We start from the raw sequence: 27886 nt of genomic DNA on the forward strand, positions 1-27886 counted from the left end.
TCCATTTTTCTCCTGCCTTCGTTTTCACTTTTGATTGGTCTTTCTGGGAAAAGTAACATTGGAAGAATTACAGTTCCTACTCAGTACTGGGGGGAAGTGTTCCAAGAAAAATTCTGGTAGTCCATGGCTTCTTGAAAATTTCACTGAAAGCAATCATGGTAGTAATCATGATGAAAAGGACAAAATTAAATTTGGTGCTGCATTTCAATGGTTTCCTGACTGCCTTGCATGTTGTAACAATGCTGTAAGAAAAGAAATACTATCTTTATTTCATAGTTTCTCAATTGTCATTGTTGAGAGTTTTAAACATCTTGTTCTAGTTATCACCCTAGTATTCTTACTGATCGGTTAACAAAAAAATATTGAAGGAACATATTTTTCACCAAGTTGCCTGGAGTCCCCATCCCACGCCAACGAAGGCAGCGAAGTATTCAAGAGAGGTATCAAACTGATGGCTTACGTATACAGATTTCATGAAGTTAGACTACGCTCAAGTATGGTAATAACCACATAACTTGGATGTAGTTTGTAAAAACAGATTACCCTGAAAATTTGTAAAAAGTTGATAACTAGAGATTTTTACCAACGGATGCGGAGTTACATCATAAATAATAACAATAATAATAATAATAATAAAAAAAGAACTAATTTTCTTAAAATTTCAGCTTCTTGCCTGTCAAAACATGAGACCAGTACTTCTGATGCCCAATAATTAAGCAGCTTCTTGGAAATGGCCATTTGGGTGGAATATCTACTTGGCTGCTCCTAGTGTATAGTCCATGACTGTTCCTCCCTCACACAAGCAATCTCCCGCAGAGTCACAACAGGGCACAACTGCGCACGTGTTCTCATCCTCCTGTCAGTACGTGTATTTACTTGCAGGAGTGGAATACGAATTTCCAGTACTGTTGATATGCACTTTGCTGGTAAGTGCATTTTTGAAGGAGAACAGTTCACAAAAACCAACAAAGAGACATAGGGAGAGCACCATAAATGTAATCAAAAATACTAAAAGTAGTTATTTTGTTCAAGTTCACATTTGTGTTCTTCAGAGGACAACAGCACAGCAAGCAAGCAGTGCACCGGAGATCCGTAACTGAGTTTGGAAGCCGATGCTACTTCTCTCACTACGCCTGCAGCAGCTGTCCTCGAAAAAACAAAACTTCTGTAAAAACTGACTTACTAGGAAGCAGTATCTTTCTTCACAAAATTATTATAATTGATCTGTGTCACTGTATCAGCAGAAAAAAAAAACCCTGCCAATTCAAGTGTGAAAAGGATTACTGCTGGAAATGAATTCTCTAACATCTGGCAGTTTTGAAGAAAACTTTCTCCCCCTTGACGGAACGGCTGTATGCCTGCTTCTGCTGCATGATGTGTGCTAACCTGTCTGCACCCAAATTCACCAAAATAGGCCTTATAATGAAGTTTATTATAGTAGAGGCTTACAGCCAGCAAGGACTCCATGCTTCTTTATTCCGCTCTCTCAAAGTAGCTCGTATTTGTAACTCATCTTCCTTCTATTCCAAAAAGTGCCTCTCTGGGGGAGGGGAAGGAGGGCACAAGAGTAATTTATGTTTTACTAGATATATATACTTCCAAATACTGCTTGGGAGAAATTAGAAGTAATCATCTTAAAAGCCCTCTATGAGGATTGTACAAGCCTTCCTGGGATCAACCGGAGCATTACTTGCACGCATCTCTTGCTACTCTCAGCCAGAAGGGATGCGTGGGAAAAATCTTGAAGCATCAAATTTCTACTGGGGGAGAGGAGGGGCCCTTTTTTCTTTTTACAGGAATTGTATCAGTATTATGCACGTTCGTAAAAGAACAAGTGTAATTTTGGGGGAGAAAATCTCCATCTAAAGATCAGGATGATACCCAAAACCGTAAAATTATTTTTCATCTTCAAATTAGCAATTGAATAGTTCTGGTAAGTATAGAGTTAGGATATAAGGGCAAAATAATTTAAGCAGGTACTGCCTCACAGAAGCTACTTTACTCAACGCGTAAGATCCACTCTACCTATTCTCTGAAGCGTTTCGGCAGGTTTAGAGCGATACTTTTATTCAGTAACTACATAAGAGAACATAAAGGTTCCCCTGAACCATGGAGAGGTTCAGTTTATTCCCCCGGAAAGCGGAGACACCCGCGTGCCCACGGCGCTCGCCTGCGCCCGTTGCAGGTCACGCTTCCGCCGCCCAGCAGCGGCCCAAGGCCGGCGGCTGCGGGCCGATCCGGCGGCGGGGTCCCCGGCCCGCAGGGGCGCCCCGGCAGCGCCGCCCCCGCCCCCAGCACCGGTGCCCAGCCCCGCCTTGCCGGAGCGCTCCCGACGCCCGCGGCAGCCTTCCCGCCAGGGCAGCCACGCCGCGGGGCGCCGGGCTCGGCCGCGGCGAGGGCCGCAGCGCTCCCGCCTCAAAGCGGTTTCTCCGGCCGCGCCGGCCCCAGGCCGCCTCTACCGCGCCCCCGGCCTCGGCCACACGCCCACAGCAACTCCTGGCAACGCCTCCTTGCGCAAGGCGGCCTCCCGGCGGGGCGGGCGCCCGCCCCGCTTTCCCTTCGGGGCAGCAGCAGCTCCGCCGCCCGCCGCCGCCAAGGCCGGCCCGCGGGGCCCGCCCCACGCTCGGCCGCCGTCCCGTCCCGTCCGCCTCTTCAAAGCGATGACGAGCGCAGTAATTAGCTACAAGGAAGGCGGAATAAAGCTCGGGGCAGGGAGGGGGAAAAGCTTCCTTCGGCGGCCGGCCGCGAGTCGCGCTGCCCGCCCGGCGCCGCTCCCGCGCCGCGGCCCGGGCCGGCGGGACTACATCCCCCGGCACCCCCCGCGGCAGGCCCCACGGCCGCTCCCGGCGGGCCCTGCCGGGGCCCGGGGGCAGGGGAGCCGCGCAGCGCGTGCTGGGGCCGGGCGGCCGCGCAGGGGGCGCCGGGAAGCGGAGTCCGCCGAGCCCCACCGAGCCCGCGGTGCCTCCCCCGCCCCGGCAGCGCCCGGGGCAGCGGCGGGCGGGGAGGGCGCGAGTCCCCCCACGTGGGGCAGAGGGCGGCACGGTGATTGGCTGCCGTCGGGAGAAGGGGCGGGCCCGCCGGGAGAGGTTCCGGTGTCCCTCGGCCCGGCAGCTTGTTTGGATGCTGCCGTCACATCATGGCGACGCGCGGAGCGGAGGCAGCGCGCGGAGGAGGCAGCAGCGCGGCGGCGGCGGGACGGAGCCGGCGCCAGAGCCAGAGCGGCGAGGAGGCGGCGGCGGCCCCCGGCGGCGGCCCGGAGGTGAGGGCGGCGCGCAGCCGGGCCCGGGGGGAGGGCGCTCCCCCTCCCCGCCCCGCCGGCTTGCGGCGCCTCGTTCCCCGCCTCCCCCGTCCCCATGCGGCCCCCGCGCTCCGCGGCGGGCTGGCCCGGGCGCTCGGGGCTGGCCCAGGCGGTGCCCCCGCCGCCGCCTCCCCCGCTTTCGGCAGGCTGCGCCGGGCAGGCCGGGCTCCGCTCCGCTTCCCCCGGGGCCGGACCCGTGGCTGCAGCCGCGGGAGTGTGTCGGGGGCGGGTGTGGGGTGTGTGCGTGTGTCTCGGCATCGCCCCCGGGAGCCGCGCTGGCCCGGCGGGGCCGGGGCTGGCTCCTTCCTCCGGCCGCCCCGCGGGGAGCGCGGCGGGGGCGGGGCGGTCCCTGCCTGGCGCGCGCGGCGGGCCGTTGGGGGCGGCGGCACGTGGCGGGGCCCGGCGCGGGGGGTGGGCGCCGTGGTGCTGCGCGGGCCGGGCTCTGGGCGACCTCGGGGGCTTCCGCCGGCCTCCCCGGGGGGTCGGGGAGGGGGTCCGCCGGGCGGCCCCGCGGCTCCCCCGCCGGCGGAGGGGCCGCGGCCCGGCGGTGTCGGGCAGCCCCGGGGCCGCTGCTGGCACCTGGCGCTCGGCGGTGCGAGCGGCGTGGCCGAGGTGCGAGGCGCGGCTGGCGGGAGCGGGGGCTCTGCCCGCCGGCCTGCGGTGCGGCGGGGGCGGCGGGAGCGCTTCCGTACCCTCCGGAATAGGTAAACCCGGCCTTCTCTGCCTTCCTTTGCCGAAAGGACACGGAAAGCAGCCGTGTCCTGCTGCCCTCGGTGACTTTACAGGAGCTTCTGGTTGCCTGCCCCTGTAGGAAAAGCCTAAAATACGCGTGCTTGGGCACCCAGCAGCAAAGACTTCAGATGTGCTGTAATTCAGCTACTGGATGGGGTATCACCAACGCAGCATTTTATCTGACACAACTGCCTTCCTAATCTCATTGGCTGCTTTAGTATCTTGTCCTGTGTCCTTACATAAATTCAGGTGGCTTTTTGTGGTAACTTTTCTCTGCAATACAAAGAAATAGTAACTTGGTGGTGATGGTTGTTTATTTTGGCTGTTGGAAAGAGATTTAGGAGGCTATGGAGCTAGTTTTCCTCAACGAAAAGCCATCTCTTCTCCTGTGTGTTTTCTGGAGTTTTTTACTAGGAAGTGGCTTGTAAGTCACTTTAGTGTCTGCTATGAAAGCAGATGATGATGTTTATTTAAAAAAAAAAAAAAGAAAAAAAGAAACAACAACAAGAAAACCCCAAACAAACCAGCATCTTCATATTATTTTATATACCCACAGTCAAATGGACCTTAATTCTTAAAAAAGGTGAAATGTGGCAGGGAATATTAAGCAAGTTTTACTTTGAATTTTTTTGTGAATTAAAAATCCTTCAGTAGTTCCTTGTGGATTTCCCTCCCCCTGCTTTGGTATACGGGAGCTTCTTTATTTTTTGGTTCCTTGTGACCTGTTTGCATTGGGAATTCAGAACTTGTCTACCCTGCTTTTTCCAGAAACCTGCTGTGGATGACTAGAAAACTATTAGGTTTATAGTAAAGAGGAAGTGAAACCTCATTGGCGGAAGTGATTCATGCTATATTAAATGTTTTCTTAATTAGCACCTGTCTCGGATGCTTGCATTAAAAAAGGGCTGGTGAAATGTGCCGCACTTTACCTTGCCTGTAAATGTACTGAAAGTTTCCATTTAAACTTTGGGTTCCTCCAGTGAAATTTTTTGCTAGAGTTACAGGAAGTGTTTTTTAATGTTTTAAGCTAAACTAGGGAAGAGATCTTTCTAATCTTTTTTTCAGAGCACAGAGAAGAAAAATTATACAAACGCAGCCATTTTTTTTTTTCTTTTTCCTTTGAGATTATGTTTGAGGTAAATAAAAAAAGCTATTTTTTAAGAGCCAGAATGCCTTTTGTGTCATAAGGTCACTGAAAGACAGAGCAAGAAGCATGGAAAGGGTAACAGAAAAAAGTAAGGACCACAAGCAGGGGTCATGTGAGAATGTAAGCGTCTGAACCAGTATCAAAGACCGTATCTTGAATGTAAGGCCACCAGTATTAATAGTGCAATTCTTAATAGAATTAAGTGTTAATACATTGTCTCTGTATTAACTTTTATAAAGTTAAAATACAGATTTGCAAAGTAGATATTTCTTAATCATCCTCCTGCTGTGTTGGGACTTATAACCTTGCAATGCTTTGAAACTAATGATGAGCAGTACCGCAGGTGCCTCAGTCCAGTATTTTGAAAGTAGGTAAATGAGTGCATAGAACATAATTTTGAATGTAATGACAGAACAGGGTGAAGTGTTTGTTTGAAATTACTTTCTGATCTCACAACTAAGATCTTAGTTCAGTGGGGAAGCCACCTCAGAGGCCATCAGGTTTTCAGAAAGGTATAATTAGTCTGCATGATCATTTAGGTCAGTGAGCATAGTATAGAGAAGTATTGCATGGAGAAATAACCTTAATAAGCTAGCCTTGTGGTCACAAGCACCTGAATTATTGTGTCTAGACCAGTGGATGAAGGTGTACTGGCTTGTGCTGGTTTTGGCTGGGATAGAGTTAATTTTCTTCATAGTGGCTAGTATGGGGCTATGTTTTGGATTTATACTGGAAACAGTGTTGATAACACAGGGATGTTTTAGTTACTGCTGAGCAGTGCTTACACAGAGTCAAGGCCTCTTCTGCTTCTCACCCCACCAGTGAGTAGGCTGGGGGTGCACAAGAAGCTGGGACATGGCTGGGACCTGCCTGCGGATGGGAAGTAGTAAATGAATTCCTTGCTTTGCTTTGTTTGTGTGCATGGCTTTTGTTTTCCCTATTAAACTGTATTTATCTCAACCTGTGAGTTTTCTCGCTTTTACCTTTCTGATTCTCTCCCCTATCCCACCGCGGGGGGGAGTGAGCAAGAGGCTGTGTGGTGCTTAGTTGCCAGCTGGGGTTAAACCACGACACTGCTATAAAATTCAAACCCAAATTTTGTGATGTCCCCAAATGCTAGTTTTTATGGAGAAGTCAGGAATAAAATTACTACCAAGAATGGCTGATTTTTCAGCACAATGCAGTATGTTAAATGAGGTCGTCTTGAGTATCTGTGCTGAGGAAAAGTTATTACACACACGTTTTCAAAGTAAGTTTTCCTGTGTTAGCAGCTGAAAGTAAATTGCTGGGATGCAGGAAGCTGAAAATTTGTTATAAGCCATAAACATTTATGATAAATATGACATACTTTTTGCCACAAGGATTTTTTTTTTATGTAATTGGTCAGGATAAAGAGGTATAAGGCTTTTATGCCCAGTTCCATGTGTGATGAGTTTGAAAATGTAGTCAGCTGAATGATGTTATTCAAATGGTCTTTTCTGGAGTCTGATGCTGAGCAAATGATTATGTATTTGCTTGTATATTTAGGTTGTCTTACAGTTGTGAAAATCTGTTTTATGTACATATGTTTGTTCTAAAGCTTCCAGAATATTTTTTAAAAGTATTAGCAATTCGGAAGGCTAAGGTTGTAAGAGCCTTTTCACAGTACAGGTCAACTGCTATGATGGGGAATGTAGGAGATGTTTTGATAGATTAATGCCAGTGCCTATTTTTTTAGGGTAATTTGCTAACATGTAGGAGAAAAAGGATGTTGGTGCAGCTACTAATTATGGTTTCTTTTAATAAGAGGTACAGAGAGGTGTTATCAGGTGTTTTATGGAAAGACAGTATGCGTATGCGCAAGAATATGAAATATAGGCACTTTAGTACACTCAGTACCAATGATAAGCACAGTATATTTTAGGTAGAACTGTATGTTACAGACTTCTGTACGTACTAGAACAGAAAAATAAGTCCGTTCATGATACGTTTTGGCATGGTAGGATAAGTTCTGCCTAGGCGTCTGTTTTGTCCTTCCGTGCTGTGCATGTTGCTGAAGCAGTGCTGTTTGAACTAAAGTTGGCTTAGGCTCTTGTGATCATAGCCAGTTTCATAAATAGGATACCTATCTTGTACTCTCGTCTTTTAGGTACAAAGTAAGGTAGAGTTTTCCTGATGTGCACCTTTTTTGATCAAGGTACAGGTTGAGAGAACAGAGCAGAAGACTGAATGAAAACTTTGGGGTGAGCAGGAGCGATGTTACCAGTAATTTTCCTACAGGCATCCTCAAGTTGTTTGGCCTGTAACTCTGTCTTAAGTAGCTTGAAGATGATATGCTTATTCAGAAATGTCAGTGTCTTGTAAAAGCTGTTTTCACAGCTAGGTAGGTGGCAAGTATCTTATTTTTTGATGGTACAGTTTTGAATTTTGATAAATAATTTCGTGATCTTATCAAGTGGCACATTATCTGTGCAATGTACTCTTGTCTCTCACTGAAAAATCTTTCTAGGTGTGTAACAAACTAATTCTCGTCCATCAGATTATAAGCCACCTGTCATTAAGGCTGATTAGAAACTGGAGGTTGGAAGCCAGCTGGAAGCTGAGAGAGCATGGTAGCAGCTAGAAAAGGTAGTGGTGATTTCAGTAGAAGGTCTTTGGTGGGACGGTTTTGTTTTGTTTTTATTCAGTCAGTACTGAATCAGCGCTATTATACAATGTGCTGTTGGAAGTGCTCTGTTCTGGCTGGAATGTTAAACTGAGAAGTTCACTTGTCTGATGAGCACGCGTTTGAAAAGATAGAGGTAACAGTTGGGGTTGTTCTGACCGTTGTCTCGGGGGGGGGGGCAATTTCAGTGATACTATATGTGGTTTAGTACTTAACATTCTTAATGTACATTTATTATTGCTATACTCCAACTTGAAGCTTGATACAGATCCAATCTGAAACTATCGGTAGTTAAAGAATAAAATTGAGTGTAAGAAGGCTGTTTAGACTTCTGGTTATATTTTTAATATCTAAAGTGAGAACTAATGTAGAAAATTCTTTGTTAGTCATAATCGGGAAGTCATCTAGCTATTAGTGTTTGTGGCCCCTGTCAGGCAATAGCAGACTTCTCTGCCTAAAATGAAAAGCAAACACTTCCTAATGTAGGTTAAATGCATTAGAATTTTAGTATGTTGTGCCGCTACTGTCAGTTTTGCTAGAACTTACAGACTATGACTTGATAGAATTTAACTAGGTTTTTTTTAGTTATTTTTTTGTATGTTATCAGATTGTTCTAGTTGGTAGAACCACTTCTTTAAGTACAGCATTCTAGCCTGTGGTCACCAATTTTTAATTTTATTTAAGCTAAGAAAATCGGATATTATTACAAAAACTGTCTACTGCCACAGCGAGCTTTGGTTTTGCAGGGAGTATGCTTGCTTGTCAGTAAGCTTGGGTTTGTTCCACGTTCACTGGAAAACCAAAAGAAGGTTGGCAAGTTCTGTAGTTTTTTCACTATCGCTATTATTTTCAAATATATTTGAGATGTACAAGAGACTTGTACACAAACCTTTTTCTTCAATTCAGTATTCTGATAGGTTATTTCTACCTTCTCTGTTAGACTCCGGAGAATTGAGTCTGAAGTTCTGAAAATCCTTGTGGGTTTTTTTGACAAAGGATAGAGAATATTCAGAGTTGAGATATTTTTATTGTCAGTAAAGAATTGGACTGACACCTAATTTGACTTCTACAAAATGCTTTGCTGAATTAATGAGGTGGTGGTGTTCACTCCATGAAACTTCCAGATGCTTTGGAGTATGCATGTTAATTGCCAGCTCTGAATTGCCAGGTGTTTAGGTGACTGTGATGGTTTGCTGGCGGAGGTGGGCATTTCATGACTTGCTGGTCACAGGGATGCCCCTGCCAGTAGTTGTTATTTTTTCCCCCAGAAATGGCAGAATTTTCTCAGATGAAACCAGTGCAAATTTCTGGTTTGTCTAAATTTGAAGCAGTGCTTCTCATAAACATTGCCTTGCTGACGGTGTTTCAGTACCTCAGTATTCTGTGCTAACTACGTACCTGTGGTGAGGATAAGGTATTTTTTTGTTTAGTTCCTTGTGCTCTGGCTGTGATTAGACTGACTTTTTTTTAGTGACTCTCGTGCTTTGGCTTCTTTCCAGCCATCGTGCTAGCACTTCTGGTTGGCAGGATTGCCTGTTGCTGTGCAGTGAACTGGGTTGAGGTACTGATCTGGCTACAAACTGTGTTAGAACAAGTTGCACGAATGTTGTTGCTAGCACAGCAGAGGCGGGTATGAAAAGGGGGAATGAAATGATAGCGCGAGAGCTGTCTGGGCACTGCTGCTGTTCAGCGTGCAACCGCAGCCAGTCAGGCCTTCTCAGGTGCTTGTTGGAGTTCCTGGCAATTTCGTGCTCTGCTTTCAAAAAGAAAATTTTGAGTCTGTTTATGGATTTCAGAAAGTCTGGAAATACTGTGCCAAACCAGAAACTTTGAGTTTAGAGCAGATTTTCCCTACCTTTTGCCAGGCTTCTCGCGCATAAGTATCTGAATCGGAAGTTCACATTCTGCGTGATGGAAAAACTGCAACTTAGCTGTTGTGTTGGTACTGCAGTTCTACTGTGGTATCGAGTTGTGTTCAGATACCTCTGATCTTTCATGTCTTGTCAATGTAATGTGACATAGTATCTTCGGCTACTGTATGAATCATGTTTTTAGACATCTGTACCGTGGTTTCAACCATTGGTACCCACAAAAAGGTTAAGTGAGCTCTGCTGTTCTCATATCTCTTGTCCTTTTTTAAGAAGCATCTCTTATTTGTTTGGGTGACCCTAAACTTGGAGAGGTAAGCCTTTCATGTGCCGATGGAAGTCCCACAGTTTAAGACAATCTAAGGAAAAAAAGTATGCATCTTAAACAGCTCTAAAAAGTCAACTATTAAATGTTAGGGTTGGTTATTTGTTACAGCAATTCTATTACTGCATTACCTTTTCAGGCATTTATCAAGGACGTTATCTGACATGACTGGAGAATGATAAGACTGTAGTGTGTTTGTATTTGTCCGTAAAGCAGGTGCATCATTTCCACACTTGTAAAGAGCAGTGCAAAGTGAATCTTCCTTGATAGGTCAAAAGTTGCTCCTTAATGTCTGTACAGATTATTTGCAGTTAAAAAGCTTACTGTCTTTTGTGAAAGGTATTGTATGAATTCCATCTTCTCAAGAGTTAATCTGCCTTGAGATCAGGTCTAACGCAAGGGACTTGCCTTAAGTATAGAGAACAACTAAGCTGTTACATATTTTTTACAATATTAATGCATATTCATTTAATGATTTTTAAATAACTCTTCCAAGCATGCTGAACAAATTGGGAGTTGAAATATATCTCACAATATATTATTAGTGTTGGCTGTGTTCCTTTGATGTTGGCTAATTCCTTTTGAAGAGGAAAATGCTCCATCTGTGCGGAATATAAAACCCAGCGCAAACTCCTGGCTTTAAGAATTAGCGCATTTTTCATATTAAAGTATAAGGTAATCTGAAATTAATTTGTGCTTAAACAGCATAACTGCATATAAACAAGCCCTGGTTTTTATAATTAATTCCTTGTGACTTTTTAAGGAAACTTACTGAAAATAAATCAATGAGAATGATCGCTTTACTTTGGCAGTATAGTGAGTTCAACTCTGCTTATCATACTTTTAACTGTATACACATTGTATAGTAGGATTGCAAATGGGCAGAAAAAAAATACCCAGTCACCTCCAAGTATTGTCCTGAGTCCCAGCCTCCGTAGTGTAACAACACATAAACACACCCCACTGGACACCCTTGAAGTTCTCATCAGTCTTAAATGTTTCTAGAAATTGAGAATGTTGTTCTGGTGATTGAGAGAGGAGTCTGGTAGCTGGTTAATAAGCTATAGAGTGCTATCATCAGGTGTTCTGCTCCAAAATATGGACGTATTGCTGCAGTGTGAAAACAACTGGTGATGTTTAACTTTTTGGTTAAATGATTAAACATTTTGGGGTTTAAGAAATCTTTCGAGAAAGTTCTGTTTAATTGAGCAGAAATAATATATTGTTAAAAATCATAGGTAGTAGGACTCCAAATCTGAAGCCAGTTAATATGCACTTTTTTGATGATTTTATAGCTGTGAATTTTAACATTAAAAAAATGCATGTGCTCCTGGTCCTGTTTATCATTCTTGTTATAACAACAGATTTTCTCCAGTCATGAGCTGAGAATAATATTTGGCTTTCTGGTTGAAGCAGTTTAAATTCTAACCCTATATATGTTATCGAAACAATGTATTTATGTGGATTTCTTTAGACTTCCTAGCAAGTTAATTTCCCCCCCCCTCTTTCTTGCAGTATGTTTCTTGACTTATTTAAAAATGTTATCTTCCAGTTTTCTGAAAGTAATATGTCATAAAGTTGGTTTTAATAATGGTGTCCTCCTGTCTCAATTTCTGTACCTTATTTTTCAAATAACAGTACATAAACCTAGCTAAACTCTTGCCGAGTTTTAGATTTAGTATACTTAGTATTGATTTGTGAGATAGATTTTTAAGAACTGTGAGGAAGGAATGTTTTAATTGAAGATTGTGTGCTTTAACAGCTGAGATGATAGCCAATTAGTTTTGGAGCTTTAAGAACAGACTTCCATGTGAACTTAATTTCTAGTGTGTAAACATTTTTGCAATGACAAGGTATCAAAGTTGTTTCATAATAATTAATATTTTGGGCTGTTGTGTGCTATTTTCTTTATCACTCTTTAGGCTCATTCTATGTACAGTTATTTATATACCTGTCTTAACAACAGCAAGTATCAACTTGAACAGTGGAATTTCTCTTATTTGTCCATGCAAAAGAAAGGTGGAAGTTTTCATTTTAAATACAGTTGCTTGACTGTTTACTTCCACTTCTTTCTTTCCCTTTTGAAGTTGGTTCGTGGTGCAATGGAAGAAGCTGGATCTCGGGAGATGGGAATGAATAACCAGGATCAGCTGCTGAACAACAAGTGCAATGAATCGTCTGATACAGCATTGCAGCATGCACAGTCCAACTGTTATGGCCTGGAAAACACAGGCACATCAGAAGAAGCTGAGTGTATCACAAAGAACAGAAGGCACCCAGGGTCCACATGCTGCTCTCAAGAGTCTCGTGAGGAGACTCCTGGGAGAGAAGAAGCCCGTACTGATCCACCTGATGGCCAACAAGATCCAGAGAGTGAAAAACACAAAGAGAAAACTTTGGGTATGTTCTCTTCAGCATTTTGCTTTTTAAATGGCTTTAATATTTTCATAAAATAGCTACACATTTTCGCTGTCTTTGTCTCAAGCTGACTTTGCAGCCAAAACTTGTCATCTTTAACAGGATATTCTGAGAAAATGTGTATTTCTGCTTAGCAAAAGACAGTTCTTAATGCATATGTAAGAATCCTTCTGCTGGTAATGCTATTTTTACAGGAACTTTAATAATAATAATAATAATAATGTGGTAGTCACTAATCAGCTTTTTTAACTTTCTGGTTGTTGGATTAATTTTCAATTTGGGATTGTGGTGTTCAGTGCTACCAAAACACTGCTGATATTTAAATTCCAAAAGCTTATTAAAAACACTTGTGCAAATATCCTTTTATTAGCAAAACTTAACCTTTTAAATGTCACTCTTTCAGATTTTTATTTTTATCTGTGGTATTATAAATTATAGAACAAAAATATTTTTGCGGGTTTAAGATAAAGGTAACTTTTGCTCTCCAAGTTGTGCAACAGCACATAGGCAAGACAAATTTACTCTTACTGTGATGACTTCCTATTTGTCATCTGCTTGGATTATGCAGCTATCAAACCAGAGAACAACTTAACTGACACTAATTTCTCGTGGTTCTGTATTGTACTTCTAAAGACAGGCTGCTTTTCTGGTATGTCTTTTCTCAATATGGTTGTCTTTCATCCATTTCATAGGAAAAGAAGTGCTGTTATTAATGCAAGCCTTGAACACGCTTTCTACTCCAGAGGAGAAGCTGGCAGCTTTGTGCAAGAAGTATGCTGATCTGGTAAGTAATTTGCAAAGATAGCAGGAGTTATTCATGTGTTATATTAACTGTGGAATGCAAGAACTTCTAATATAGGACGGTTAACAATTTTGAATGTTTCAGAGTGCTGGTAGGAGGAAAAAAAAGAACGCTCACTTATTATGAGTATTGCTTCAGCCAAACTTGCATGTAGTTGTTTCACTTCTACATGACTGCCTAAATCCAAAGAAAAAATAGGTTATGATAACTTTTTGATAACTTAGTGCTGAAGCATAACATTAGGATTAACAGAAAAGCTAAGAGTTTCTTTTGGGACTAATTATTTTCTTAGGTTTTGTCTGTTGATAATGCTTTTGTGTTAGCATTTTATAATTTATACCCTTTAGGATAAAGGGAAAGAACATACCGTGATAACAAGATTTGGAAAAAAAAGTTCAGTTACACTTAACTCTCTCGTGATTTTGAGGGGTTTGGGGACGTTGGAAAAATCCATGTTTAATTTTGCTTTGTGCTTTCTGATCACTGAAAGGAATGGATAGAAAAGTATACATTTCTTCAGTAACAAACCACAAAGGCAAAATGTTAGTAGTAATTGGTCATAAAGTGCATTCCCATCCCAAGCAGGAGAAATGATAATTTATTTTCTAAATGAATTGATGGCAGAACTGTTCGCTTTTTCATCCTGAGACAGGGACAGACAAGAATGGAAACACTGGGAATACTGTGTGTATATGTTTTTCCCACCATATTTGTAGATATAAAATGAATGCAAAACTAAAGAGAACTTAATAGCTTGAATAAAGCATAAGATTTCTGTAGATGTCAAGTGTATTTATATATTAAAATGTTTCTGAAAATGACATAATGGCTGCACAACATGGCATAACTCTTCTGAGATAAGTTTATTTTTCCTTTGAGATTGTTAATGTCTCCAGAGCTTTGAGAATGAGCTAACAGGTAGTCTTTTACTCACAGAGGCAATACTAATTACTTAAGAATAGACTTAGATTTAGTACTGTTTAGGAAATTCTAAGTCCTTCTTGAAGGTCTGTAATGTTTTTGCCTTTTTTCCTTGCTCTCTCTCACATGCATGCTCTTGTTCACATGAGTGAATTTCCTTCAAATACAGCAGCTTCTCTAAGAAGTCACCTTCATTTAAATGAGAAACAATAATACTTTCATAGTGCAACTCAAGGATGGGGAGCCCACCTAAAAATGAGCTTTGATTTTTGTGAGAGAAAAATGCAGTAAATTACTTCTTAGGAGCAATTGCTTGTGCATGTGATGCCTTTTCTGTTTGAGCGAACAGCTCCCATGTCAAATCACGGTGGTGATGATGATGGCCTGCATGAGGAGCTAGGCTGCTACGAATTCCTTGCTTCTGCAGAAAGAAAACAGTCTGCACCATCTTCACTTTGAGTTTTCTTGTTGAAGGAAAGATCTCAAACCGATTAGGGAATGGCTAGACCAAATGAATTTTCATTTCCTTCAAGAAGCTTGGCAATCGGAAGAGACGTGTTCACGTTATGTTTTTTCCCCTCCCAGGAGAGGATCTATAGTCTATAGGTAGAGTAAGCGTTCACAATCCATAGATAGTCACCATCCTAGAAAACCAGTTGTTTTCCCCCGTGATGCTCAGAACTGCTGGGAAGTTGGGTGGGAGCCTGTCCGGGTGTAACATAGCTCTGTTTTAGCTGAATGAGTCTTAGAGGTACTCTGTTCCCCTTAAAAAGTTTAGATTGGATCTGGTTGTGTTCCTTTTAAGATGCATTCTTTTCTTCGTGAATAGTGGTGGTGAGCCACTGGCATAGGTGTCAGCTTTAATGCCAGCAGAGGTTTGAACTGTTTATGACAGTGCACCTACAATGCTTTTTTTCTTTTTTTAAAGATTCATCATCTTTAAAGCTCACTGTCAGGTTTTTCAGTGGTGTCTCATGAAAAGGACTGTACAATAAAGGTAGGAATGCCTCTCTCCTGGCAAAAGATCTTCCACAATTTTTTTTTTCCTAATTTGGAATCTATCAGGAGATCAATTTGTGGTGCAGGAAGGTTTGCATCCTTGGTGATATGTCTCACACTGGCATATTCTTACAGGCCTGATGTTTCATAGGTATGCCAACAGCACAGCCACTTCAAGTGTTTTTTCTGGTCACCCAAGAAAAGGACTTTTTATGTTTGGGTATCAAAACATTTCCTTAATATTCCTTTTCTCTAAACTAGATCAAATATACATTTAATGTACTGTTGTCATGGAGGTCCTTAACTTTATTTATTCTCTCTTCTGTGCTTCAGCATTATTTTGAGCTCTTTCAGAAAACCAGCATTGTATTCTTCTCTGTCATGGTGATGTTCCTTGTTGCCTGCCTTTTTTTCCTGTGCTGTCCTGAGGCTGAGGCACTGTGTAATAAGGAGCAGTGTTACACTTAACATTGTTGCCTTCTTTACAATACAACAGACTCTAAATAATGTGGTTTCTTGGGGAGCCCAAAAATCACGTGTAAAGGAACTTACTCACTAGATAATGCAAGAAACTTCCATTCACTGAGTATTCATAGAATAGATTTCGAAGTCAGTACTGTATACAAAGTTTAACGCTGTCATCTACCATCTAAACAGCCTAAAGGAAATAGAATAAAAATGTTGTTTCAAATAGTGGAGACTACAGATCTCTTAAGTCATCAAAGCCTGGGCTGTGCAGCTTTGATAGTATTTTACTTGATTTGTCAGGGCTGCTCATTGTATCTGTTCCTTTCTGAAATACCTTAGCATTTTACAAACTTGTGTCAATTACTGCTTCCTTTGTGAGGAGCTCCTGCTGACAAGCTAGAACTCTGTACACAGTTCAGTGGGTTTTTCTTTTTGATAGTAAAAACAAGACCTGTTGGATAAACATCTGTGTGTACCTTACAGATAAGAGAGTGGAAAAAGTTGTGACTTGTTGAAAAGCCGGTCTCAGTTGGCTTTTAATTGTATCTGCCACATCCTTTTTTCTCAGGGCTAGTCCTACCCCTGTAGCTGAATGCAAGCTGATAGCCCATGGTCAACAGGACCATGGTCCCTGTTCCTCAAAGGCAAATATTTTTCAAGTTGGAATTTGTATATTTTTGTCTTCTGTCCTTACAGATTTAGAATTGTCTGTAGGATGATGGGATTTTCCCCTTAAGATCAACTTGGGGGTCTTAATGAAATTATTTGACCTCCTTGCTTTCATCTGAAGTGTTTAAAAGTTCAGTCTGCTCATCTAGATGCATAAAGATGGTTTCACCTATCTTTATTTAATAAATATACTCTCTAATGCTAGTTAGAGGAGAGCCGGAATGTTCAAAAGCAGATGAAGATACTGCAGAAGAAGCAAGCACAAGTTGTGAAGGAGAAAGTCCACTTGCAGAGTGAACATAGCAAGGCCATTTTGGCCCGTAGCAAACTGGAATCTCTCTGTCGGGAGCTTCAGCGTCATAACAAGACTTTGAAGGTTAGTCTATTTACATAAATTAGAGTGCCAGAGGTGGTGGAAATCTTACTTATTGATTGCTGCTTTTTACTTACCACTTTCTGTTACCTGTACCTGCAGAAGATGAGTGGCATGTGGTGTAAGTGTACCTGATTTTAAGGTAAAGAATATGGGGATAGTTCAGCTTGCTAATTTTTTTCCCCTCAAACTGGTTCATAGATCATAGTACTTACAGTATGTGATTGTGCCATATTTGTTTCTGGGAGCAGTGCTGATGACTGCTGGAGAAAATAGCACAAGTGAAATAACAGCAGTGTGAAATGGCAGGGTATCAAAAAAGGCTTATTTCTATCAGAATGTAATGGATGGGAGTGAAATGGAAAAGAGCTAGGAGATGCTTATCTGTGATCACTGTAGGAAATTTTATTATAGTATCAATGTTAGTTTTAACATCTGGGTGATTCTTATGCTTGCAAAGGTATTCATGTAGCATCTTATAACGCCAGCTTCTGAGTAATGTTGGTAGTGGTAAAGACAAGGTTTTCTAAAAGTTTTGGAATTTCTAGATTCTTCGTTCCATGTGTTTCATGTGGGTAGTCAGCATGGCATATTATGATTGTGAATTATATTAACTCTAGCACTCTAGAACTTGAAACTGTCCAGAAGTGAATTATTAGCATTGTTTCTGACTCAAAAAATATGAAAAAAATGCATGGTTTGGCTTGAACAAGTTAATATTCTCTCATAAAAGGAAGAAAGCATGCAGCAAGCACGTGAAGAAGAAGAAAGACGGAAAGAAGCAACTGCACACTTCCAGATTACGCTGAATGAAATTCAGGCTCAACTGGAACAGCATGGTATACATAATGCCAAGCTCCGTCAGGAAAATACCGAACTGGGGGAAAAACTGAGGAAACTCATTGAGCAGTATGCATTGCGAGAAGAGGTGCTTACATTATGCTTTTAATGGGATTCTATTAGTTCCGTGACTGTAAGGATCAGATAACTATTTAAAGGGGAGGGAAAAAGACAACTAATATTTTACAGCCATTGTATATATATTTTAAATTATTCTTTTTACTTTACTACTGCAAAAAATTAAGTAGCTGTTTGGCCCACTATGTGCCTTTCCTGTCTGGTTTTGCATATCTAAATTCAAGATGCATTGAAAAAAGTCTTCCACAGTGAAAGCAGTTGAATAGAAGTAAGTAGTCCAGAGATTGTGGAATCTGTTTTTAGAGGTATTCAGAACTCAACTGGGCAAGGTGTGAGCAACCTGAGCAAACTTGGAAGTTGACCCTGGTTTGAGTGGACTAAATGGCTTCCAAAGGTTATTTCCAACATAAATATGTGTTAATATTTGAAGTTCTTCTAAATTATAATTTCACGTTATAATGGGAAGGGGTATAAGAATTATTCTCTGTTGTATTTGTTTTGGGTCATTAAGGTTAGGGGGTTTTGGCAAGCTCCTTTGTGTATGTAGCTCTTCTTGTTGGCATAGAATCAAAATAAGCTATGATGCTTTAAGAATATATTTGGATTGGTGTCATGGAAATGACTGTATTTTATGGCTAACGGAGGTAGCTTTAATTGGCACCAGTATGTGAGCTAGCCAGTCTAAGCTACAGTAATGGAAAACAGCCAGTTCTCCTTGTCAAAGAGAACTAAGCTTCAAGGAGTTCTACAGTGAAGATTAGCTAGTTCTTAGTTGGCATAGGAGGTTTGGAATATAATTTCTCAACTGGTTTTGGTTTGGTTTTTTGTGGGGGTTTTTTTGTGTGTTTTTTTTTTTTTAAATCTGGATCAGTTAGAAAGCTCTCTGTAGACTCTAGTTCCCCACCTTTTGCACTCATGGAATATTTGTATCAACCATGAGGTAACTTGGGGAAGAGGAATGGTAGGAAGCTGCTTCGTACCTATTTTATGGATGGAAGTAAGACTGCAAAATTCAATGACTTGTGGAATTTCATCAGCCAAATAAACTATTGTTGCAAACCTTGCTCATTTTGAGCTTTTTTAATTGAGGACTAGAGCTTTTAGATGTAACAAAATACAATTAGGATTAGAGGTAGATATACCAACTTTGGAAGAAAGGATGTAGACTACTTGTTACAGGATTTTTGAAATGCCTGGTATGAAGTGACTGACGGTATTGTACCAATTTAATAAAATATGCATCTGGCTTCTGTGAAAGACAGAAACTGTATAGTTATAATGTATGGAGATAACAGGAGAAAAAAGGCATATAAAAGTCTTCTGTTTTTTCTTTTGTATGAAACTTCTAAACCATATGCATCTCCCCATACATGTACACTTGCCTTAATTGACCAGTGCCTTGTTTGTACTTGACTAATAAGATTTTCTTTCTTCCTGTAGCATATTGATAAAGTATTCAAACATAAAGAACTGCAGCAGCAACTTGTGGATGCCAAACTTCAGCAAACTACCCAGCTTATTAAAGAAGCAGAAGAAAAACACCAGCGAGAAAGGGAGTTTGTAAGTGGACTCTGTCTATGTTAAGACAAATAACAAAACCCACCAAACCAGATTTTTCGTTATTTAAAGCAAATACAGCAAACTAAGGAGACTGTCTTTTGAAAGTTAGGATAGATTTCAGCAGAAACAAAGTTTTGTGTATGTGTGTATGATGCCTACAATATTAATGTCCATATTCACAGGCAAGTAATGTTACCGTTTGCATTTTCTCAATCAAATGTGCTGGATATTATTTAGATTTTTTTCTTAGCCTGAGAAATTTCTTGGGCTGAAACACCAAAGGTACGTTCTTGCTGTCTTGTAGTTGTAACTTCTGTTTTTATGCTATAAGAAATAACAAATGCAGAATAAAGCATATGCTTTTCTGAACTACCTGTCCCCAGAACTATGCCTGATGTTTTATTTGTATGTTTATAATCAGCAATTTACTTGCAGTCTTCCAAGAAGTTAGCTTCCAATTAAAAAGTAATACCTAGGTGAAGATTTCTTTTTTTATGCTGCTTATGTATCTGTAACTTCTAGGCAAAAGCCTTGCTTTTCCTGTATAATCTTAAAATGATGATCCAGTGTTGGATTGTTCTATATTATGAAAACATAATTTTGGAATTGTAAGCTGATGAAAATCTCTTCAAAGATGAATCTACAAAATGGTGTCAAGTTGAAGCAAAATTGAACTAGTCTGTAAAGGTAGTATTAGTGACTGGAGAAATGGAGGTGGAAAATAGATTACAAAACAGTTATAAATTACATACAGTTCATTAATGAACGACTCATATAAATTTAGCAGTTCAAACTTGCTACAGAAATAGAAACATTGACTCATGCTACCAATTAGAAAACTGTGTCGATAAAAATAATTTCTGCATGCCAGCACATGCTTTAAATCGTATATATGGAAGTATAGTATAGTAATGAAAAACCCATGTGAGAAAACAGGGTTGAATGGCCCTTAGGTGATGTTAACCTTTGTTCATTTTTCATCATAGATAAAGTTCTTTAAGCCATTCTTAGGAGTACTTCATTATGTGGCTTTTTGCATTTTTTTTTTTAGCTGCTAAAAGAAGCTACTGAGTCCAGACACAAATGTGAACAAATGAAGCAACAGGAAGCTCAGCTGAAGCAGCAGGTATGTTTTTTAATGGAATGCTCTTCAATAACAGTTGTTCTGGAGAAAAAAAAAACAAAACACCAACAGATTTGTGATTATAGTGAACATAACACAACATATGAAAAAACCTACATGTTGTTATTCATCAGACGCAATATATTACTGGTGAAAAGTACTTAGTATTTTTTTAATTAAGTCTTAAATTTAATTTCCAGTGGGTAACTCTTCAGTAGCAAAGTGTGAGGTATAAATTGTAAAGACTTGACATTTTGTACTTGCTGTTTAGTGTATCTGGAGAGTACTGTTACTGGAAGGTGCTAAACATTGAACTGCTGGAGCTAGTATCCTTTTCAGTTAATAGCATTACTATTACAAAGACTAGACTATATGAAAGCTTAAGAATCTATTCGTTGTGGCTACTTCTTTACCATTCCTTGGCTTCTCTGAAACTGTTGTTCTCTCTTCCAAAGGTATTTCTATCTTTTTTTTATAGCTGTTCAGGACCAGAGAGGCCCTCGTGACTATAAAGAGTTGGGTGGGGATTTTTGCCCACGCAGGTTTTAGAATTTGTTCCTTACTGTTTCCATCCTGTCCTGTTGTGGAGGATTGAGAGCAAGCAATGTCATGTTTGTCCTTGTAGTTATTCAGGTTTAGTAACCTAAAACTGAGTGTCTCTGCAAAAAAAATTGTCTTCAAATTGTTTTCTTGCTGTAAATGCTACAGCGAAATCCTCTCTGAGAGTGGAGAGATGGTCTCCAGTTTTTGTGCTGCGGTTCTGGATCACCTGCAGTCATTGGCCGCACGTGAGCTCAGCACGTAAGGCAAAGGGAAATGGTAGGTTTGGCTAACATCATAGCATCTGAGAAGCAGTAGCTATTCCTTTTGTTGTATACCTTATTGCTTCAGTTTTGTGAGGTTTTGTATTACGTCTCTTTGCAAGCTCTGTTTCATGCCCTTCTTTCACACTTGCTGTGCCTAATTCTTTTCCAGGCTTTCCAACAGTTACATTTGGAGTGTGTGTGTAGGTGTGTAGTTAAATGTAATCACATACAGACACACACCCCTCCTTGGGGTGTCCAGTGACTTGGACTTGTTCATATCTAGATTCTCCCAAATAGTTTTTTGCTGCACTTAGTCTTTCATTAATTTTTTTTTTCAAGTTGGTTACCCTTTATTTAAAATCCCTACTGCCTTTTTGTTATGCTTTTTAATAGTAACAATGGATATAGTTTGTGGTTTCCTGGGGCCCACAGATTTTTTTTTTTGTAGAATAAAATGGTCATGTATTCTCAGAACATCAAATCACAACACTAATAGTGTAAGTTGTTTTAATAAGAGGCATTTTTTTTTAAAGTCTGTTAATTAACGTATTTTGCAGTTCTTTCTTTGACCTTGTGGTACAGGGCAAGAAGATTTTCTGTCATTGAATGTTAATGCTCTTCACTTGTTAAAATGTAATGTTTTTCACTATTAAATGAATTCCTTGTCAATATTCACTCTCCATGATCTTTACTCATTGGGCAGATTTCATATGTTGTGAATGTGTATTTTGATTTCTGGAATCAATCATGTTTACTTTGTCCCAGCCTTGGTTGTTAGCTTTGGCTGGTTAAGGTGGAAAGGTAGGTCTTTACTAAGTTTAATTTCACTAACCATATGCTGAATTTCCTGCATATTAAAGTCCACAGACTTTTTTTTTTTTTCAGTGGGGAAGGAAAAATGAGATAGTGATGAACTGTGATGTCTTCCAACATTTTATTAAACCTAATATCCTTTTTTCTTTAGAATACATTACTGTTCTATAAACATAGAACTCACCTTTCATATATAATTTGAATAGCATGTTTTCAGACAAGTTCTGCATGCTCCTCAAATGGAAATCACAGGATAGTATCATAAAAAATAAAAAGTTAATCTTCTACTATTTTGAGTTTAATTTTCCCTTGTACCTTAATATTTTTTGTATTTGTATACAGCTGTTCAGATTAATGTTCCTGCCTCTTTCCCAACAGCTTTCTCTTTACATGGATAAGTTTGAAGAATTCCAGACCACCATGGCAAAAAGTAATGAACTCTTTACAACCTTCAGGCAAGAAATGGAGAAGGTACTTACAGGATTGGAGTTTCATAAAAAGTAATATAAAAATGCATGCTCTTAGTGGGATGCATTTTGGTTTTTTTAAGTGTTTGCCTTCTGAAAATATATGGAGTATTTTGACATTTAATTTGAATCATAAGTTAGAGCATAAGAATTTGTCATATTATGGAAAAAATGGTTTTTTTATGTTCTTTTTTTACAACTTGCCTAATGCCTAAATCCCAATTTCAATTTTTTTTTTTATCAAAGGTATACAATACTTCTCGATCTTTTTGGCTGTGCTTATGTTTTAAAACTTATTTTCCTGGAACTTCTTATTAGTTGTACTTGAAGGTTGCTAGTCTGTTTCTTTTAAGAATCAATCTTGTTTTCTTTGAATGCAGAATCTGTATTTGTGGGGTTGATTTTGTGCAGAAAGATTTTTCTGTAAAATAACTTGTTCAAACTGGACTTGGAAAGTAACACTAAGAAGTCGAATTACTCATGTAAACCTACTTACATTGCAATGCAAGCCACAAAATTAAGTCTTTTATTTATCTTTTGTAGATGACGAAGAAGATTAAGAAACTGGAAAAGGAAACCATAGTGTGGCGTACAAAATGGGAAAACAACAACAAGGCTCTTCTGCAAATGGCTGAAGAGGTAATAATCTTTTAAGCAGCAGGTTGGCTAAACTAGAGTCTGTGTCCTAGAAAACTTGATACAGTTTTTCAGTTTTAGAGAATTGGAAATAATACACAGTAGCTTCTTCTTGAATGTCTGCCTTATGTTTTCTCTTGTGTAAATGGTACTGTTCTCCTCAGACATGGAAAATAAAAAGCTGCTATATAAATCTAAAGTCATGACACAAAAAATTCAGCCTCATCTTTCCTTGCTTACTCTTTAATTGGTGGGATAATGTGTATGAAATCATACAAGCTGAATGAATTGACTGTATTTTAATATGCTGAGCAAAGTTCAATCAGTGCTGCAATAGAAATCTATTTTAAGTATAAAAGACTGACGTGAAGGACATAGCCCATGTGTAAGGGATCAGTTACTTTCCTGCATTGCTGCTGCTTTTGAGGTCATAAGGTGCCATTACTTAATTGTAGTGCAGCAAGAGAGGAGCTAAAACACTTTTCACGCAGGCCGTAGGCATACAGTTCTGCCTACGCTGCCTAATGTCTAGTTCAAGTATATTAGGTATGATCTTGCTAAACCATGCTAGGTCATACAGGTTCTGCTATAGCACTGCCTATCTCTTTCTGTTCTTTTAAGAAGCTAGTTGGGAGAGCCATGAGTATGGTACTTCCTGACCTGGATTCTGCTGCCAGATTGCAGATTTCCCACTTGTATGCCCTTCTGCTCCCTATAGTTGCCATTATTTGGGTTGTAATTGACTGCTTTAGGGGACTTCATATCAGGATCCTCACTGATGCTCAGCCCTTGCTTACAATTGTAGTTGTATAGTTCTCGTTGCTTGTTTCTAAACGTGTCTGTTGCCACTCCAGCTTAGACAAACCATCTAAAGCGTAGTGGTCAAGTATGCTGAGCAAACTTGCTCTAGTGCAGCTGGAACTTGACCTACTAGATTAATTAAGACTTAATATTCAGGATTAAATAGTGGTGATTCTTTTCATTAATTTAAGAGGGGGAAAAAAAAAATCAGCTGAGTCACAGAGCTTTTATTTTCTTTCGTCCTTCAGAAAACAGTAAGAGATAAAGAATACAAGGGCTTTCAAATAAAACTGGAGCGTTTGGAGAAGCTATGCAGGGCCCTTCAGACAGAAAGGAATGAGCTGAACGAGAAGGTGGAAGTCCTTAAGGAGCAGGTTTCTCTCAGAGAAGCAGATGTGGATCTAGCTGTGCAGGTGTTGCAGTCCTGCACGCTCAATTCCCACGAGGAGCTGGGAACTCCCACTGACACGGAACCAGGAATCCAACCTGATGTCGAATCACGTGCGGCAAATAGTTCCGAAAAGACTGTCTCAACAAGTCCTGTTCCTGGCACTGAATCTGTAGACTAAAATGAAGTGTAAACACTGTATTGAGAGATATATTTTGTGTATAACTTTCTCTGTTGGTGGTAACTATTTGGTTTTGTGGTGAAAATTTTCTTACTTTTTCTACCATATCTGTATTTTCTTAGAACTACTGGACTTATGTGGTACAGGAAGCTGCATAGCAGCTTTAAATAGCTTAAACTATAAATTTTCCACAACTGTGTTGCACATCTGCCTCATTTTTTAAAAGAAAATATTTTTCCATAAAAGGATGCATGTGCGTTTCCTCCCCACAACACAAATCACTGTCATGGAAGACTGTGTACAGATATAACATCATTCCGGGGAAAACAGTGACAGCATGTCACTTTTTTGGTTTAAAGAACAGCATTCTGGTTTTGTTCATTGATTTGCCACTCGGTATACTAAAGATTACCAATTTTTCCAGTTCACTTATCTACATAAGGATGTCTAATGGCCAGTAAAAAATGTCAGTTTTCCCCTCTAGTATGTTTTCATATATACAAATGAAAAAGTAAAGGTCCAGAATATAGTAAAAGATATGTTTAAAGGGTTTTATGTACTTTGTGGTATGAAAAAAAAAAGCTTTGAAATACATTAATTTGCAGCTGGTGAAACAGGGTGTACAACTTCTTGCAGACTTCTCAGGGTTGTGTTGTGAAGGTTAGTTTGGACTATTTGCCCTACCTGTGAACATGTTAGATATAAATGTGTGAGAAAATGTACAGCAGCGTTACCGAGTGGAATTTTGCAGTTGTGTAGCCTGTTGCACAGGTGTTGGTCACGTTCTTCCCTCTTAGCTGCAGTGTGTCCACCACATGGTTATCCTGACTAGAGAAATCCATTACTGTCTAGACAAATCTCTGGATTATCTGAAGGGCTGGAAAATAGACATTTACTGCCGTAGGTGTGGAAGATGCAAGTCTGTGGCATATAGGCTTTCTCTAACAGCCATGTATGCAATGTATTTAAGTGTTAGTTAAGCGCATACTGGTTATAATTGAACATGTAGATTCAAATACTTTTCCTGAAGTACAATGTGGAATTTCTTGCACGCTCAACCTTGAAGCTGTACCAGTTGGCAGAGTGCCTTCCCAGTTAGGTTATCTGGTAAAGATGGTACTTCAAATTCTTATACTAACATACCACAAGCAAAGTTCCCTTGTTAACCTTAAACCATATAGTCTTTTCCTAGAAAATTTGATATCCGCATTTTGACTTCTTTTCCTGAGAGGAACTAGGACCAACGTTTATTTTTTGGCAAGACAATGTGTGAAATAACTACAAGCTACCCTTAACTTTAGTTCCCATGTATTTACTTTCTAGTTTTGGTTGCTGTTGTTTTAAGAAATATGAACATGTGTAGCCTTTTTGGTACTTAAAGTTCTTTGCACTTACTTGGGAGGGGATTTCTGAATCAAGCACATCTCTCAATGAGCTTCCCACCCTCATTGCCCTCGACAGTTTAGTGGCTAAATTACTTGAATGTTCAGGCTGCACTGAGCTCCTGATCCCTTTCCTGTAGTAATGTACATTGAAATAATGTAGCTGTCTCTGAAAGAGAGTAAGGTTATGTAAGGCCTGATCAATGTGTGTTAGCTCATACCACTGAGAGGAACTGTGCAAAACTGACATCTCTTCAGTGGTGGAGCAAACGGGAAGCTGGCCATCTTTCTCCTAGATCTGTGTGGCTTTTGTGTTTGTGGTCCAAGCACGATGCAGGAATGAAAAGAAGGTAGCAATGAGCAGTCAATCAAGTTAGACTCAGAGCTTTGAAATGTTAATCATGCTAACCATATGGCATAAAAAATACTGGAAAGAAGTATTTCAGACTTGCTTTTCAAAGGACTTGCTTTATAGAATCAAACTGTTTAAAAAATAGTTGTTGCGAGAACTGGTTTTCAGCTAACACTAAGCATGAAGTAATTTTCCTGAGGAAAAGTGAAAAACTTTGTATCTGATGCATCATACCCTTGGCAAGGTAGGACATGCAGTTTTCTATTTTTACAATTTATTATTTGGACATTTGTATCTTTAACAATTCTTTCTATAGTGCTTGTTCTATATAGAGGCAAGAATGAATTTTTGGACCCTGCTGCAAGAATATTTTAAAGGGCTTTTAGAGACATGACGTGTATAGAACAGCAATACAAATATATTTGTTACTGACTTAATATGTAAATGAAGCAGAATGCCCCAAGTGAAAGGCTTTTAAAATGGGGATCTCTTTTTCTCTTTCCTACCCTTAACACACCCATATCGTATCAACTTATCTGGCCAAGGTGAGCTATACTTTGCTTCCTGAAACCAGTCAATACAGTCTCATGCATTGCTTAAAGAGTGTTGTTTAAAAAAAAAAAAAAAAAAAAAAACAAATTTATATAAGGGATAAGCTCAGCACTCTAACTGATCTGCCATACAGCAGGCTCTTGCACTGCCAGTCTGCAGCCAAATGGGCTCCAGTAGGGTTTTTAAGTAAACTTGTATTAATGCCTTTCCCACTACCATAAACTGTTTAATCTGGGCTGTAAACTGATGTAGCCTGAAATAAGTACATCTAATTGTCAAAACTCTGGGGCCTGATTGACAGTTTCACCATGATTAAGCTGCAAAAAGCTAAATTCTATGTGATGCAAGACCCAAATATGTGTATCCATACACAAGTAAGTTAGGGCTGTATCTCTAATGTTTTGTCCTTCCTTTCATTACACCTGGTTACGTTACAGTTCAATTCTCAGGTGTTGCAGAAAATCTACCTCTTTGGACTGTAGATGGAAATAACTGTGAAAAAAGTGATGCAGAAATCTAGTTTGTGCTAAACACACTGCTTTATTTTTACAACCCATGTCTGCTTTCATGAGGAAAAATGATAAATGAACAGGCAGTCTTTGTTTTGCTTTTCAAAAACATTTTGTAGAGATTTTTCACTAATGTGAATCTGAAATTTTATCTACTCGATCCTGTATAGATTAAGTAAATAAGTATGCTTAATATATTGGACTCTGAGTTTTTCTTTAACATCATGTCTTCTAACTGGATCTACTGAGCTCATTGTATTTGTTTGAAAACGCAAGAATGAAAATTAAAAAGTTGTGAAATTTGAGTTCAAGCGTATTGTTCAAGCGAAATGCCCGAAGAAGGGGGCGATCACGGGGTCACGTCGGTGCCTTGCGCGTTACCGCCGCTAGCCGGTACCAGCCGCGCAGGCCGAGTACGGTAAGTGAAGTGCTGTACCCGCTACGCTCGCCCAGCAGCCCAGCAGTTCGCGGGCGTCGTGAGGCGGAGGGCGGGCACGTCGGCGGCGGGCGTCGTGAGGCGGAGGGCACGTCAGACCCCGGAGAGCAGGAGCTCTGGCCGAACCTGGGGCTGCCTGCTCTGCATTCTGCTGGTGCTTGCTGTCTCCAAAAGGTGATCTACCGTAGTTCAGCTGGGTGCGGTGTGAAAAATGTGGGGGCTTCTGTTAAAAACCAGGTTGTCTAGTTCATCGGGTGCTCCCTATTCTGTCGTACGAATGCGAGGTCACTTGTTGTTA

The 27886-nt window shown here is 40.5% G+C and overlaps 1 protein-coding gene across 1 annotated transcript; it reads left to right on the top strand.

Annotated features, from left to right (window-relative positions):
- Positions 1-3062: 3062 nt before the first annotated feature.
- Positions 3063-27323, top strand: TXLNG (taxilin gamma). The gene is made up of 10 exons (XM_082304290.1): positions 3063-3259; positions 12102-12414; positions 13125-13216; positions 16497-16667; positions 17398-17592; positions 19023-19142; positions 20194-20268; positions 22263-22355; positions 22895-22990; positions 24037-27323. The coding sequence occupies exons 1-10, from the start codon at positions 3137-3139 to the stop codon at positions 24355-24357; spliced, it is 1599 nt and encodes a 532-aa protein (XP_082160416.1). The 5' UTR covers positions 3063-3136; the 3' UTR covers positions 24358-27323.
- The last annotated feature ends 563 nt before the right edge of the window (positions 27324-27886 follow it).

Source organism: Platalea leucorodia (assembly GCF_965183815.1).
Source record: "Platalea leucorodia genome assembly, chromosome: 2".
NCBI classification, from domain to species: domain Eukaryota; kingdom Metazoa; phylum Chordata; class Aves; order Pelecaniformes; family Threskiornithidae; genus Platalea; species Platalea leucorodia.

What these genes read in the sequence shown, in the direction of transcription:
- TXLNG (XM_082304290.1), top strand. Translation starts at nt 3,137, where the DNA reads ATGGCGACGCGCGGAGCGGAGGCAGCGCGCGGAGGAGGCAGCAGCGCG. An exon ending in ACACAAAGAGAAAACTTTGG is followed by an intron (nt 12,415 to 13,124) that starts GTATGTTCTCTT and finishes TCCATTTCATAG; the next exon opens with GAAAAGAAGTGCTGTTATTA. An exon ending in AGTATGCATTGCGAGAAGAG is followed by an intron (nt 17,593 to 19,022) that starts GTGCTTACATTA and finishes TTCTTCCTGTAG; the next exon opens with CATATTGATAAAGTATTCAA.